The sequence below is a fragment of the Pollicipes pollicipes genome, unplaced genomic scaffold (assembly GCF_011947565.3).
Source record: "Pollicipes pollicipes isolate AB1234 unplaced genomic scaffold, Ppol_2.1 Scaffold_7262;HRSCAF=8765_pilon_pilon_pilon, whole genome shotgun sequence".
NCBI classification, from domain to species: Eukaryota; Metazoa; Arthropoda; class Thecostraca; order Pollicipedomorpha; family Pollicipedidae; genus Pollicipes; species Pollicipes pollicipes.
This window is the reverse complement of record NW_023597055.1, coordinates 7,245,828-7,257,477: the sequence shown is the minus strand read 5'-3', so window position 1 is coordinate 7,257,477 and position 11,650 is coordinate 7,245,828. Positions and strand designations below refer to the sequence as shown.

At 51.8% G+C, this 11,650-nt stretch overlaps 1 protein-coding gene across 1 annotated transcript; it reads left to right on the top strand.

Moving 5' to 3' along the window:
• The first annotated feature begins 633 nt into the window (after positions 1–633).
• On the top strand, positions 634–6,788 carry LOC119113672 (pyruvate kinase). The gene is made up of 3 exons (XM_037237955.1): positions 634–738; positions 2,871–4,198; positions 5,652–6,788. The coding sequence occupies exons 2-3, from the start codon at positions 2,907–2,909 to the stop codon at positions 5,914–5,916; spliced, it is 1,557 nt and encodes a 518-aa protein (XP_037093850.1). The 5' UTR covers positions 634–738; positions 2,871–2,906; the 3' UTR covers positions 5,917–6,788.
• Positions 6,789–11,650: the final 4,862 nt, after the last annotated feature.

The following is an 11,650-nucleotide window of genomic DNA, read 5'->3' as shown; positions in this document are numbered from 1 at the left end:
TTATTACGATCGATCTCATGCTGCCGCTACCCGGTTTTGCGGCGCCCGTCTTGGACGCCTTGAGTTAATCCTCCCAAAACCAGAGTGGAGCCACGGCACCGCTTAAATTCTATGGAAGCTGATCGTGAACCAGCCTTGTTTTACGGATGTCACTGACGATTTTCGACCAAAGTAAGCGTCACAGGTGCAGGAGCAAAGGTCCAGACAATGGGATGGTTGTGGGTTGTCAGCTGAACAATGACAAATGACCCCACCAACCCCTAAAATGTGCCAACACACGAGTTTGTCCTCGGATTTGGCTCACTCACGTCTCTTAGCTGGGGGGGGGGGGGGGCTAGAACTAAGTTGGGAGACTGCCCAATCCCGACAACTGAAAAGAAAGCTTTACCGATGCGAAAGGAGTGCGCATGATTTAGCTGTATCGTACAATTCGCGGACAAACCACAGGACAAACCTCTGGCCCAAGGTGTCCTCTGAAGGTCACTAGCTGACGGTAATCGGGCACATTGAAAAGGCAGATATTACGGTGGGCGTCAATAGTGACGCAATAGATGGCAGAGCTACTGACACTATTTCAATAGCTCAGCTGACTATTCGGTAGAAGCTGTAGCGGTAGAAACCTCTTTAAACCGTTCTCACCGCTGACCCTGGCGGGTCTCACGTGAGGGGCGCGTGCCCGTAGATGTGGACGGAGGCACCCGGCGCGTTTTGGCGGAGGATCCACGTATCAGCACCGAGGTAAGGTCGCAAGGCAATTGCCGGCGCCGATTAGGACAGGGAGATTCCTGCTGGTTGAAGGTGGTAAAGAAAGGGGTTTGTATTTATCTTCTCATAAGCTACACTTCCGAAGATAACGATGCATGATGTGCCAGAGGGCCTTGATGATTACAGATGGACTTTTGTAACTGCGTGCATTCATCCCACTACTATTGAGTGGGACTGTGCACTTGATTTAAACATTTGGGACTGTAATTTGTTTGTGGTGTCAAAGCTGTGAGTCCCAGCCTATGGTCCCTATGATGGGAATCATTTTTGTGTGATGGCAACTGAGGTTTGTCATATTTCAGTTGTGTTTATTTCTGTTTTTAATTGGTGTTTCTTTATTTGAATATTTTGTACAAATCACTAATGCATTGCTGCTTGTTTGCTTTGTACTTGTGTCAGATGTTTTAAAGTGGTGACTTTTGATACCACCCTTTGTAAACCCAGCACAGTGCCCAGACCAATACATATTTCAGCTTGATTGCTGACCATTTTTGTAATTTTTCCAGGAGGCTTTGATGGTTTTAATACACATTAAGTTGTAGGCAGTTGCCAGTTGACCATCCAAGACCAGATACTTGCTTTCTTAAGGGTAAACTTATTTGCCGGCCACAAATTACTAGAAATCTTCAGATAAAGATATTGTGCCATAGCATCTCTGCCTATTTTAAGCATTGCATCAATACTGTACAAGGGATGCTATCAGAATAAATAGAGCCATGAGGAGTGGCAGCACCCTTATGTTGTGGATTTATTTGAGGTGTGGGTTACAGTGATCACAACCAGGTTCCCTAGCAGGTGGTGTAACTGATGGCAGCAGCCTGTTACCTTTGCCCATGGAAGTATAAATGTTAGCCTAATAGACAGCATTTGTTAGTACTCCTCAAATTTTATTTAGATTTAGATAGGTTTTATTTGATTATTAGATATTTAATATAGATAGATATAGATATATTTGTTAGATTAGATTTGTAGATTTGTTACTCTTTAGACAGATAGATAAGGGCTGGGTCTCCTTCACCTAAGCACAAGGGAAACAAGTTAGGGAAGGCATAACAGCAAAGTGGTTAGCACCTCAGGCCCCCACCTTAGGGCCCTGCCTCATCCTTGTTGTTCTATGACTCCTGAGCAGTTGAGCACTGATGTAGCCAATGCAGTCACTGGTGCTCCATAGAAGGGCTGTGATGATGTATGTTGTGCTCACTTATAAAAAATGGGAAAAGCCCTATATATAAGATCACATGCAGCAATGTGTCAGAAACACTTAGGTGCTATTTGCGTGACTGAAATTGCTAGGAAAGCAGTAGTACGAAGACCTAGCCTCATTCAGTGAAATTGATAAAGGATTGTAGATCATATATTTGTAGGGTCCAAGTCAGATTTCCTGTCATTGACTCATAGTAGGTAGCTGGCCTCACTGCAGTCAAGATTGACAGCTAGCTGATAATGGCATGCTAACCAACAGTTAGCTCCGCCAACTGCAGCTCAGCACGAAAGCCAAAAAGCTGTTGTTGGTTGAAAAGGGACACAGTCACAAAGGCAGTGCCTGCCCTTCCTGCCAGGGTGATAGGCAGGTGATGCCATAGAGCCTCAGCAGCTGAGTGTGTCTTAAAGCCTCAATGACACACACACACACACACTGTCGCAAAGCCAGCTCAATACCTGGCAGCTACTGTTCCACACTGTGCTGGTGATACTACAGTGTAATGTGTGTAGTCACTCACTCACAGTTTGTCTGTCTTCAACAGCTGATGGCTGCAGAGTCCATGGGAGAAAAAGCTGAAGGAAATACCACACTATGGATAGGGCTTGGCCACAAGTCCGGATACTGAGCACATAATATTGTTGCTGTGAACAGGGTTAACTTTTGAGTAGGATCTAAACATTCCCATGCATGATCTGGGAAATTAAAAGCATAGTACTAACATGGGAGCACACAAGTTTCCACAGCTCCTGACTGACTCTGGTTCCTCTTTCCACTTTCCATTTTCACACTTTTGGCCCAAATTCTTGGTGTGCCTTTGGTCAGAACATAACCACATGCCAGTACCTTGCATCCCATGATGACCAAGGTTTATCAAATCTACATCATGGTCTGCCTGTTCCAGACCAGCATCACATCCAGCCTGAGCCATCCAGCAGCCATGTCCCAGAAATCGACGATGCAGACCGAGCGCGCGCACACGATGCTCGAGCACACGGCCGCGCTGGACATCGACTCGGCGCCGAGCACCATCCGACAGACGGGCATCGTGTGCACCATCGGACCCGTCACGCGCTCGGTCGAGAAGCTGGTCCAGCTGATGGAGGCCGGCATGAACATCGCGCGCATGAACTTCTCGCACGGCACGCACGAGTACCACGCCGAGACGATGGGGAACGTGCGGCGCGCGTGCGAGGTTCTCAGCCAGAAGGCGGGCCGCCCGGTGCCGATCGGGATCGCGCTCGACACGAAGGGCCCGGAGATCAGGACCGGGCTGCTGGAGGGCGGCGCGTCGGCCGAGGTGGAACTGGTCGCTGGCAAGACAATCAAGCTGACCACTGACAAGGCGTTCGCCGAGAAGTGCAGCAAGGACGCGCTGTTCGTCGACTACGTCAACATCACGAAGGTGCTGAAGCCCGGCTGCAAGATCTACGTGGACGACGGCCTCATTTCGCTGCTGGCCAAGGAGATCGGCGCCGACTTCATCGTCTGCGAGATCGAGAACGGCGGCATGCTGGGCTCGAAGAAGGGCGTCAACCTGCCGGGCACGCCGGTTGACCTGCCGGCCGTGTCGGAGAAGGACCGCGGCGACCTGATGCTGGGCGTCGAGCAAGGCGTCGACATGGTGTTTGCCTCATTCATCCGCGACGCGGCTGGCGTGCACGAGATCCGCGCCGTGCTCGGCGAGAAGGGCCGCGACATCAAGATCATCTCCAAGATCGAGAACCACCAAGGCATCACCAACATGAACGAGATCATCGCGGCGTCCGACGGCGTGATGGTCGCGCGCGGCGACATGGGCATCGAGATCCCCGCCGAGAAGGTGTTCGTCGCGCAGAAGGCGCTCATCACGCGCTGCAACATCGCCGGCAAGCCGGTCATCTGCGCCACGCAGATGCTGGAGTCGATGGTGAAGAAGCCGCGCCCCACGCGCGCCGAGGTCTCTGACGTGGCCAACGCCGTGCTGGACGGCAGCGACTGCGTCATGCTCTCGGGCGAGACGGCCAAGGGCGACTTCCCGCTGCAGTGCGTCTCCATGATGGGCCGCATTTGCCGCGAGGCGGAGTCGGTCGTGTGGCACACCAGCTTCTACATGGACCAGTCGAGCCTAGTGGGTCAGGCCGACCACACGCACTCCGTGTCGCTGGCGGCCGTCGGCGCCTCGCTCAAGATGCAGGCCGCTGCCATCGTCGTGCTCACCACCACCGGCAAGTCGGCTCATCTCGTCTCGAAGTGAGTGAGAAGTGAGAAGTGGCGTCTTACCCCAGCTCGTCTCAAAGCACCGCGTCTTTCTTGCTCACCGCCGTCGACGTTGACTGAGGCCGACTCGTCTCATAAGGGATATAACTGGGCACCCAGGGTTCTCGAGACAAGTTTCAGGCTCTGGTCTAATCTAGTCCATGAAGTTGAATTCTACCTGCCCCTCCCCCCTCAGAGTTGCATTGATGTGCTTGTTACATAAATTCATGTCTGGAAAGCTCCAGGTGTCATATTTGGCCCAGCGGCTGGAGGCGCTGGGCCCACAGCGCTCAGGAAAAGACCAAGACATCGAGATTTGATTTATGCTGCAGGAAAATTCTGCGTAATGGTTGTCTGTTTCCATAAATAATTGGGCATTATATTGTGAACTATGTCCTGCTCCGACATGCCAATGGCATCGCTAATATTACTGGCAAACGTTACATACATGAGTGCGTTTTTGTGTTGAATCCCAATTGTGCCACTGTCCGTCAACGCTAATGCGGGTTTGAATCCCAGTTGCGCCACGGTCCGTGAACGCTAATGTGCCCAATGCAGTCCCTGGCCGCTCCATGACAGAGCCGTGGTGACGTGCGTCGCGCTGGTTTTAAAGATATGATAATCGCCTCTCGCCTGAAAGTCTGAGGTCCGTCTAGTGACAGCCGCCCCATTTCGTGACTGCAGCTACCTCTCCTGACAGCGGCCCCTCTTCTGACAGGTGTTCCCCGGACCGTCGGCCGCTCTCCCTGTTATCTGTCGCCTCTCCTGTCAGTTATGTGCTCCCCGAGGGCCGCCCCTCGTGGCCGATGTCTTTGCGCTCTCCCCGGGGGCGACTGTCGTCCCCTGACCGCGCCCTCTGATACCACCCCTCCGTCAGGTACCGACCGCCGTCCCCCGGCCGTGCCCTCAGACACCGCCTCTCTGTCAGGTACCGGCCGTGCCCTCTGACGCCGCCTCTCCGTCAGGTACCGGCCGTGCCCTCTGACATGGTCCCTCCGTCAGGTACCGGCCGTGCCCTCAGACACCGCCTCTCCGTCAGGTACCGGCCGTGCCCTCTGACGCCGCCTCTCCGTCAGGTACCGGCCGTGCCCTCAGACACCGCCTCTCCGTCAGGTACCGGCCGTGCCCTCAGACACCGCCTCTCCGTCAGGTACCGGCCGTGCCCTCAGACACCGCCTCTCCGTCAGGTACCGGCCGTGCCCTCAGACACCGCCTCTCCGTCAGGTACCGGCCGTGCCCTCTGACGCCGCCGCTCCGTCAGGTACCGGCCGTGCCCTCTGACGCCGCCTCTCCGTCAGGTACCGGCCGTGCCCTCTGACATGGTCCCTCCGTCAGGTACCGGCCGTGCCCTCAGACACCGCCCCTCCGTCAGGTACCGGCCGTGCCCTCAGACACTGCCCCTCCGTCAGGTACCGGCCGTGCCCTCTGACGCTGCCTTTCTCGCCAGGTACCGGCCGGCATGCCCGATTGTGGCGGTGACGCGGTTCCCGCAGGTGGCGCGTCAGTGTCATCTGTATCGCGGCATCTTCCCGCTGGTGCACACGGCCGAGCGCGTAGACGACTGGCTCCAGGACGTGGAGCTGCGCGTGCAGTACGCCATCAACTTCGGCAAGGACCAGCACTTCATCAAGAAGGGCGACCCGGTGGTCATCATCACCGGCTGGCAGTCGGGCGCCGGCTTCACCAACACCATGCGCGTCATCTACGCCTAGGCGCGGGTGGTGACGGCCGGCGTCGGGCCAGGTCGGAGCCGGCCGGGCTGGCGTTGGCGCTGGTGTTAGCTGGGCCGAGACGGGCGGCTAGGCGGGTGTGCGTCTAAGGTTGGTGAAAGAGCGTGATTTTGTTCTGGTTGGCGGGGCGGAGTTGACGGGCCGTCTCGGGCCGGCTCGGTGTTTTCCGCGTGCAGGTTCAGGTTGTGAACGTCGGGGCAGGTGTGTCACGTGGTTGCCAGCATAGGTTCAGTCAGTTTCCTCCTGCCCCGTGATTGGTCGGATGGGAAGCTTCCTCGGCCTAATCTGCGAAGGAAAGACACACTGCCTGCGTTGTTGTCCGGCACACGGCGGGATCATGCTAATATGTCCTGCGGGCCGATTCTGGCTAGTGTAAGTTTTTCGAGTCAAACTCAGTGGTAATTAGTCATTCTAAGCTTTCTCCTCTGCGCTGCTGATGGCTCTGTGTAATTGAGCCGTGACAATGCCTGCCTTTACTGCGGCAATCTTGCTTTCCGTTGACATTGCTCAGGTTACTTCGCACACCGCGTTTCCGACTTTGGACCACTGTTGGAAGTGGGACGAGTGAGTCTCCTGGTTGATTTTGAATACTTTACACATGAATCCCACATCATGGATAGCGTCCTCGTATAGGCTTATTTCACTACGAAAAGTTAAGACCGATTTCATGCGCCTGAAGTTTTGATTGTTGCCTCGCATAATTGCTCAAGGCTGTCATTAAATGTGGGTATTATCTCGGAAATGTGTTACAAGTACGGTTCTGCGACGGCCACTGGATGTACTGCATGTTCGTAGAACTCCCGACGTTATGTCTGTAAATGATGTAACACTTCAATAAAGCTCTCGGCACCCGACCAAATGTTGTTTGTGCATGCATGGAGAAAAGAAACAGCTGAACGCCATCTGCCCATTTTTACGTAAACGATAAGAGGGCGAGGAAGGCACCATGTTACATTTGTGTCTTTCAGTCAATGCCGCCTCAAGCCACCACTTTTTCGATTAAAATATCACTTGCGTTATCAAGACAAGCGTTTGCACATGCCCTTTTATTGTTAAAAGCCCGTTGCATTTTCGCAGTAACTAAAACCTTACATACTAGCTAGGACAGCCATACCACATCATCAACAATATGACCTCACGCGACGACACAAAGCGACATATTACAAAAGTGGCAGGCCATGCGCCGCAACCGCGCCAATCCGCTGTCCCGCCGTAAGGGCCAATCAGTGGGCCCGGTGAAAATGACGTCAGCAGTTTTTCCGGAGGCTGATTCGTTGTCAAGAATGGTGGCAGGTGTCCCGTTGAGAGGCTAATCGGCCGTCTTTGGCTGTCACGCTCAGGCATCCAACTTCCGACGTTTTCGGCGGACCAACCACGGAATATGGCAGAGCGTCTGGTCCCTGCAACAATGATGGCCGCCTGATGTCACGAAATACGCGACCCGTCAGCGGCAACTACCGGATGCTGGCCGGGCCGCATTATTCATCAACGAGCGGTAATCTGAGTTCCACGCAGAAAACGCCGCGTGTACAAGGCAGGAGGCATGTGGGCGGTTGGCAACAGAGCTGAAGCATTAGTTATAAACATTGGCGCCAGATGTCACGGGTGGTGTGCGTGGTATCCGTGATTCTGCTCGCACTCACCTTCCGAAGTTCTCTGATTCCTCGATGGTGTCCGGCAATTTCTGTCCGAAAGTTTCGGGCAGGTAGAGAGTAACAGCTGCCCCGATCAAGCACAACACGCCGAAAATCGACATGGGTAGGACCTGGCTTTTTGAACCTTGTGCCTGAAACAGCAGTCACGGTGCTGTGGCGATGGTCCCGGTGCGGCGAAATTGGGAAGGTAAACAAGCATCGCATGAAAGGCAGGCAGCCGAGCGATGCATGAAATCAATGATGCTGGACAGGGAAGTTTCCTGTCGATATAAAGACATCAGCTTCCTATTTGACATGCTTTTGACTCTTGGACGATATCACCGATGAAGGGCAGGTCATTCAGGTCACGGTCCAGGACTGCTAAGTGGGGTGTTCCACATTTATATGGAGTTTTCAACTGAAATAGCCATATTCAAGACCTTTCGGTGCTGTTCGCTGTCTTTTTTTCTTAAGACTAAAGCCCTTCTGGCCTCTGAGCTACACGCCCGCGAAAATGGGGAAAGGTATTTCGGGAGATTATTTCGAAGGCATTCATGACGTCATGATAGCGTCATTGAAATCCGGCCATTCCACAAGGCATACGGCGATCGAGGCCAAAACATATCGTCATCGAGGCGTTCATATCAGGCGTTCGTGAGCGTGCTTTCCGGTTATAATTTTTCCGTGAGAGTGATTTGCTCCAATTTCTTCAAATGTAAAGCATCTCATTTAAGTCGGCCCAAGGAATCAGCTGGAATCCAGCTTGACGTAAGCATTGGATCAACATTCAGCAACAAAAGTCGGTCCGTGACGCAGCTCGAAGGCATCCTCGTCTCCGCAGACGTGACACAGCTATTGCATGGCTCCTGAACCGCAGAGAAAACGGCGGTGCTGGGCTTTAAAACGGATCGAGACCATTGACTAACTGAGTTTGGGGATGGCGTGAATGTCATGATTCTGGTATCTTTTACCGCCTCCTAGCGGTGGCATTTATGTACGGGGGTTTGAACTCGCACGAAGTTTTGTCTGGCATTACTAATTCAGAGGACATTGTGTTAATATCTGACTACCAAAATGCGTCCCACTTTTGTAACAGTTGTACACTTTAAGGTTTCCGTAATTGTCGGCGGCGCAAAAGTTAATGTCAGCCTGCCAATATGTTCGAACGTAGCTTCCGGAGTATGCACCGCCACGCCATACAATTTCTCCCAAAAACTGTCACTGCTTGAATGCGTATGGAAATTATGAGTGAGGATCGATCCGAGTAGAAATGCTGATTCAAATCGGTCGAGAGGCAAGAGCTGGATCCACTCTGACGTCAAAAACCAAGGATTTGAAATCAAATTCGTGTGACCAAGGCTTGGGATGACCTTGGTTTCATTTTCAGTTCGAGTCAAAACAAGGGTGGGTTGCAGCGTGTGCACGTTGGCATAGCTACAAGTAAGGGGTTGTGAGAAATGCTATTTCATCATGTCACTATCATTGAAAGACTTTGAAACGGAACAGCACGCTGTAACAGACGCAGCATTTAGCTATGTCATGAAGGAATATATGTTATGAACCTGAAAAATATGACATGAAAAATGCGTTACAACAAATCGAACCTGTAACAGACAATTAAAATATACTATCAAAAATGCAACTCATTTATGGAAAAAACGAACTATGATATGAGAAAACAAAGCATATTATTAATAACGAAATGCCTGATGAAAACAGAAAAAATATGAATAATGCTATAGTAAGTAATAAGATGTAATAACCACGCAATGAAAGAGTGGCTATTTTCGTCATTTACCGCATGATGACGTTGGTGCCCGTCCGGCCGTACATGCGTAACGTACCAGACTGGCAATGACCGACGCCAGGATGGAGCCGATTCGGCCGGCAGCCGACGAGATGCCGATGCCGCTGCTGTGAAGATCCGTCGGGAACAGCTCCGCGCCGTACACGAACACGATGGCGAACGTCGCCGACGCGCCGAATTTGCCGACCATCGCCAGGGCCACCGTGAGCGTCTGCATGCCTGAAGTGGGTAGTAGGAGAACTCGGCGGTTTGAGGGCACTGGTTTTTGCGTTACCTTCTTGCGCGTCTCAACAGGCAGAAGATGCGGGCGGCTTTGGTGCATTCAATATTCCGCGTCACGTGCTTATTGTCCCAGAACGGGAACCCAAAGGTGTTCTATAATTCAGAACCCTTTTGAACGGGATGGCATCTTTTTGTATGCTGGTCTCACATGCAATCGGGCGTTTGGAAAAGGCCGATTTTTGAAGGCTCTTTGCTGTGTGACAGAACAGGTCCAATTCCTGTGAGCAGGTTCCATTACGCGTGGGTCGTTGTAATACTGCCACAGCACCTTTAGTCAGACTTATTTCAGTGAAGATCTTATATTTTACCCGCCCACATAAGGACAATGTCACCGGCAAACGAGTATATCCTTGCGGGAATTGGGGACCCGCACATCAAAGTCATGCGCGCGTCCTTGCCGCACGCTCTCTCTGGTCGCTGCCCTGCTGCCGCTCTCGCCCACCTTCGAGGCCAGACACCACTCCACTCCCGATGCTGCCGAGGCCGCCGAGCACGAATGACAGGCTGAGTATCAGCTTGCGCCCCCACGGGTCCAGTAGCAGGATGCAGCAGAAGGCGGCCGGTACCTCGATGATCTGCACTAGGATGAAGTTGACGTAGACGCTGCTGCCCAGTCGTGTGGGGTTCAGGCCCAGCCCGTAATAGACCACCGCGCACACGAACCTGGTGAAGATGGTGCGTCAGGATCAGCAGCAGCGAGGCAAGCTGCGCGAACCTGCCACAGGTGATGCGGCACGACTAGTCACAAGTGTAGTCACAACCCGATCTGTAGGAAACAAGACAGCACGGGGCCTGCCGCTGAGACATGCGCAGTGTCCTAGAATTGCCGACTTTGGGTTAAAGCAGCACCCTATGAGGAGGAATTTTTCACTCCTTTCCCCCATATTTTATGTGAATTTTTCACTCCTGGAACACCTATGGCTGTGTACTGCCTCGCCTACATCTGAATCATGTCTATGTGTGCACAGAGCAAGAGCGCCAGGTACCTCCAAGCCCAATTACCCCAGCGACCCCAGCCGCTTGCACGCATTAAGTTTGGTTTGTTTACAAAATGTATCACAATCTGCAGCTGTGCGCCAAATGCAAGGTTTTCACGCATCCCCTATTGTTTTGGTCTCACCGCCACACCACGGAAGCAGAGCCTGGTGCAAACACCAGTAAGGCCTGGTAGATAATTTTACTCCACGTACTTCTTTTTTCCCGAAGAAAACTCGACCACTAAATGCATCACTCCCAAAATGCATGAGTGAAAAGTTCAGGAAATGTCTTTTAAATTATGCTTACATGATGAATATCACCATTTGAGCACTTCTGTTAACAGATTTTCAGTCAAATCAGCTGATTACAAAATTTTGCAAGAAAAGTACCAGTCTTTATATGTATTTAGCTACTTTTGTTTTTCTTGATATCATACCAGTGTGATTCCAGAAATACCAGAAATAAAATCACATACCTTCATTCTTCCTTCCTTTTCGATTGCCTTTAGAGGTACCATCTGCTGTTTAAAATGCTGACCAATTCCTCTGCAAGATGCTCCAACTGCAATTTGTACGTATTTCATACATAAATTGGATAAATTCGCCAGCCGCCCAAACATGTTTGATATGCACCCAAGCGTGAACAATTCACAGGGATGAAGGAGCCAATTTGAAGCACGGAACTTATTTTTACCGCCATTTGTGCCCCTTAAACCCTTGGTTAACTTTTTTTTTTGGTTCATGGCGGTGCTCAATAAGGATAAATCCAAGCTTTTCGAGTGTCTGGCTTACCAGGCCCAAGGCCGTAGCACAGAACCAGGCTACCTGGCAAGGCTGAAAATAGCCTTGCCTGTGCCTCTGTATGACACCATTAGAATATGCTGTCATATGGAGCCTTGGGACGGACCTGAAGCAGCTAATACAGAAGTGTTTGATGGCGAAATTCTGTGTTGTGAAGATGTCTGTCATGCGCGACTCTCACTTGTTTCGCACTTTAATCTCGAAAGTTGGTGGGC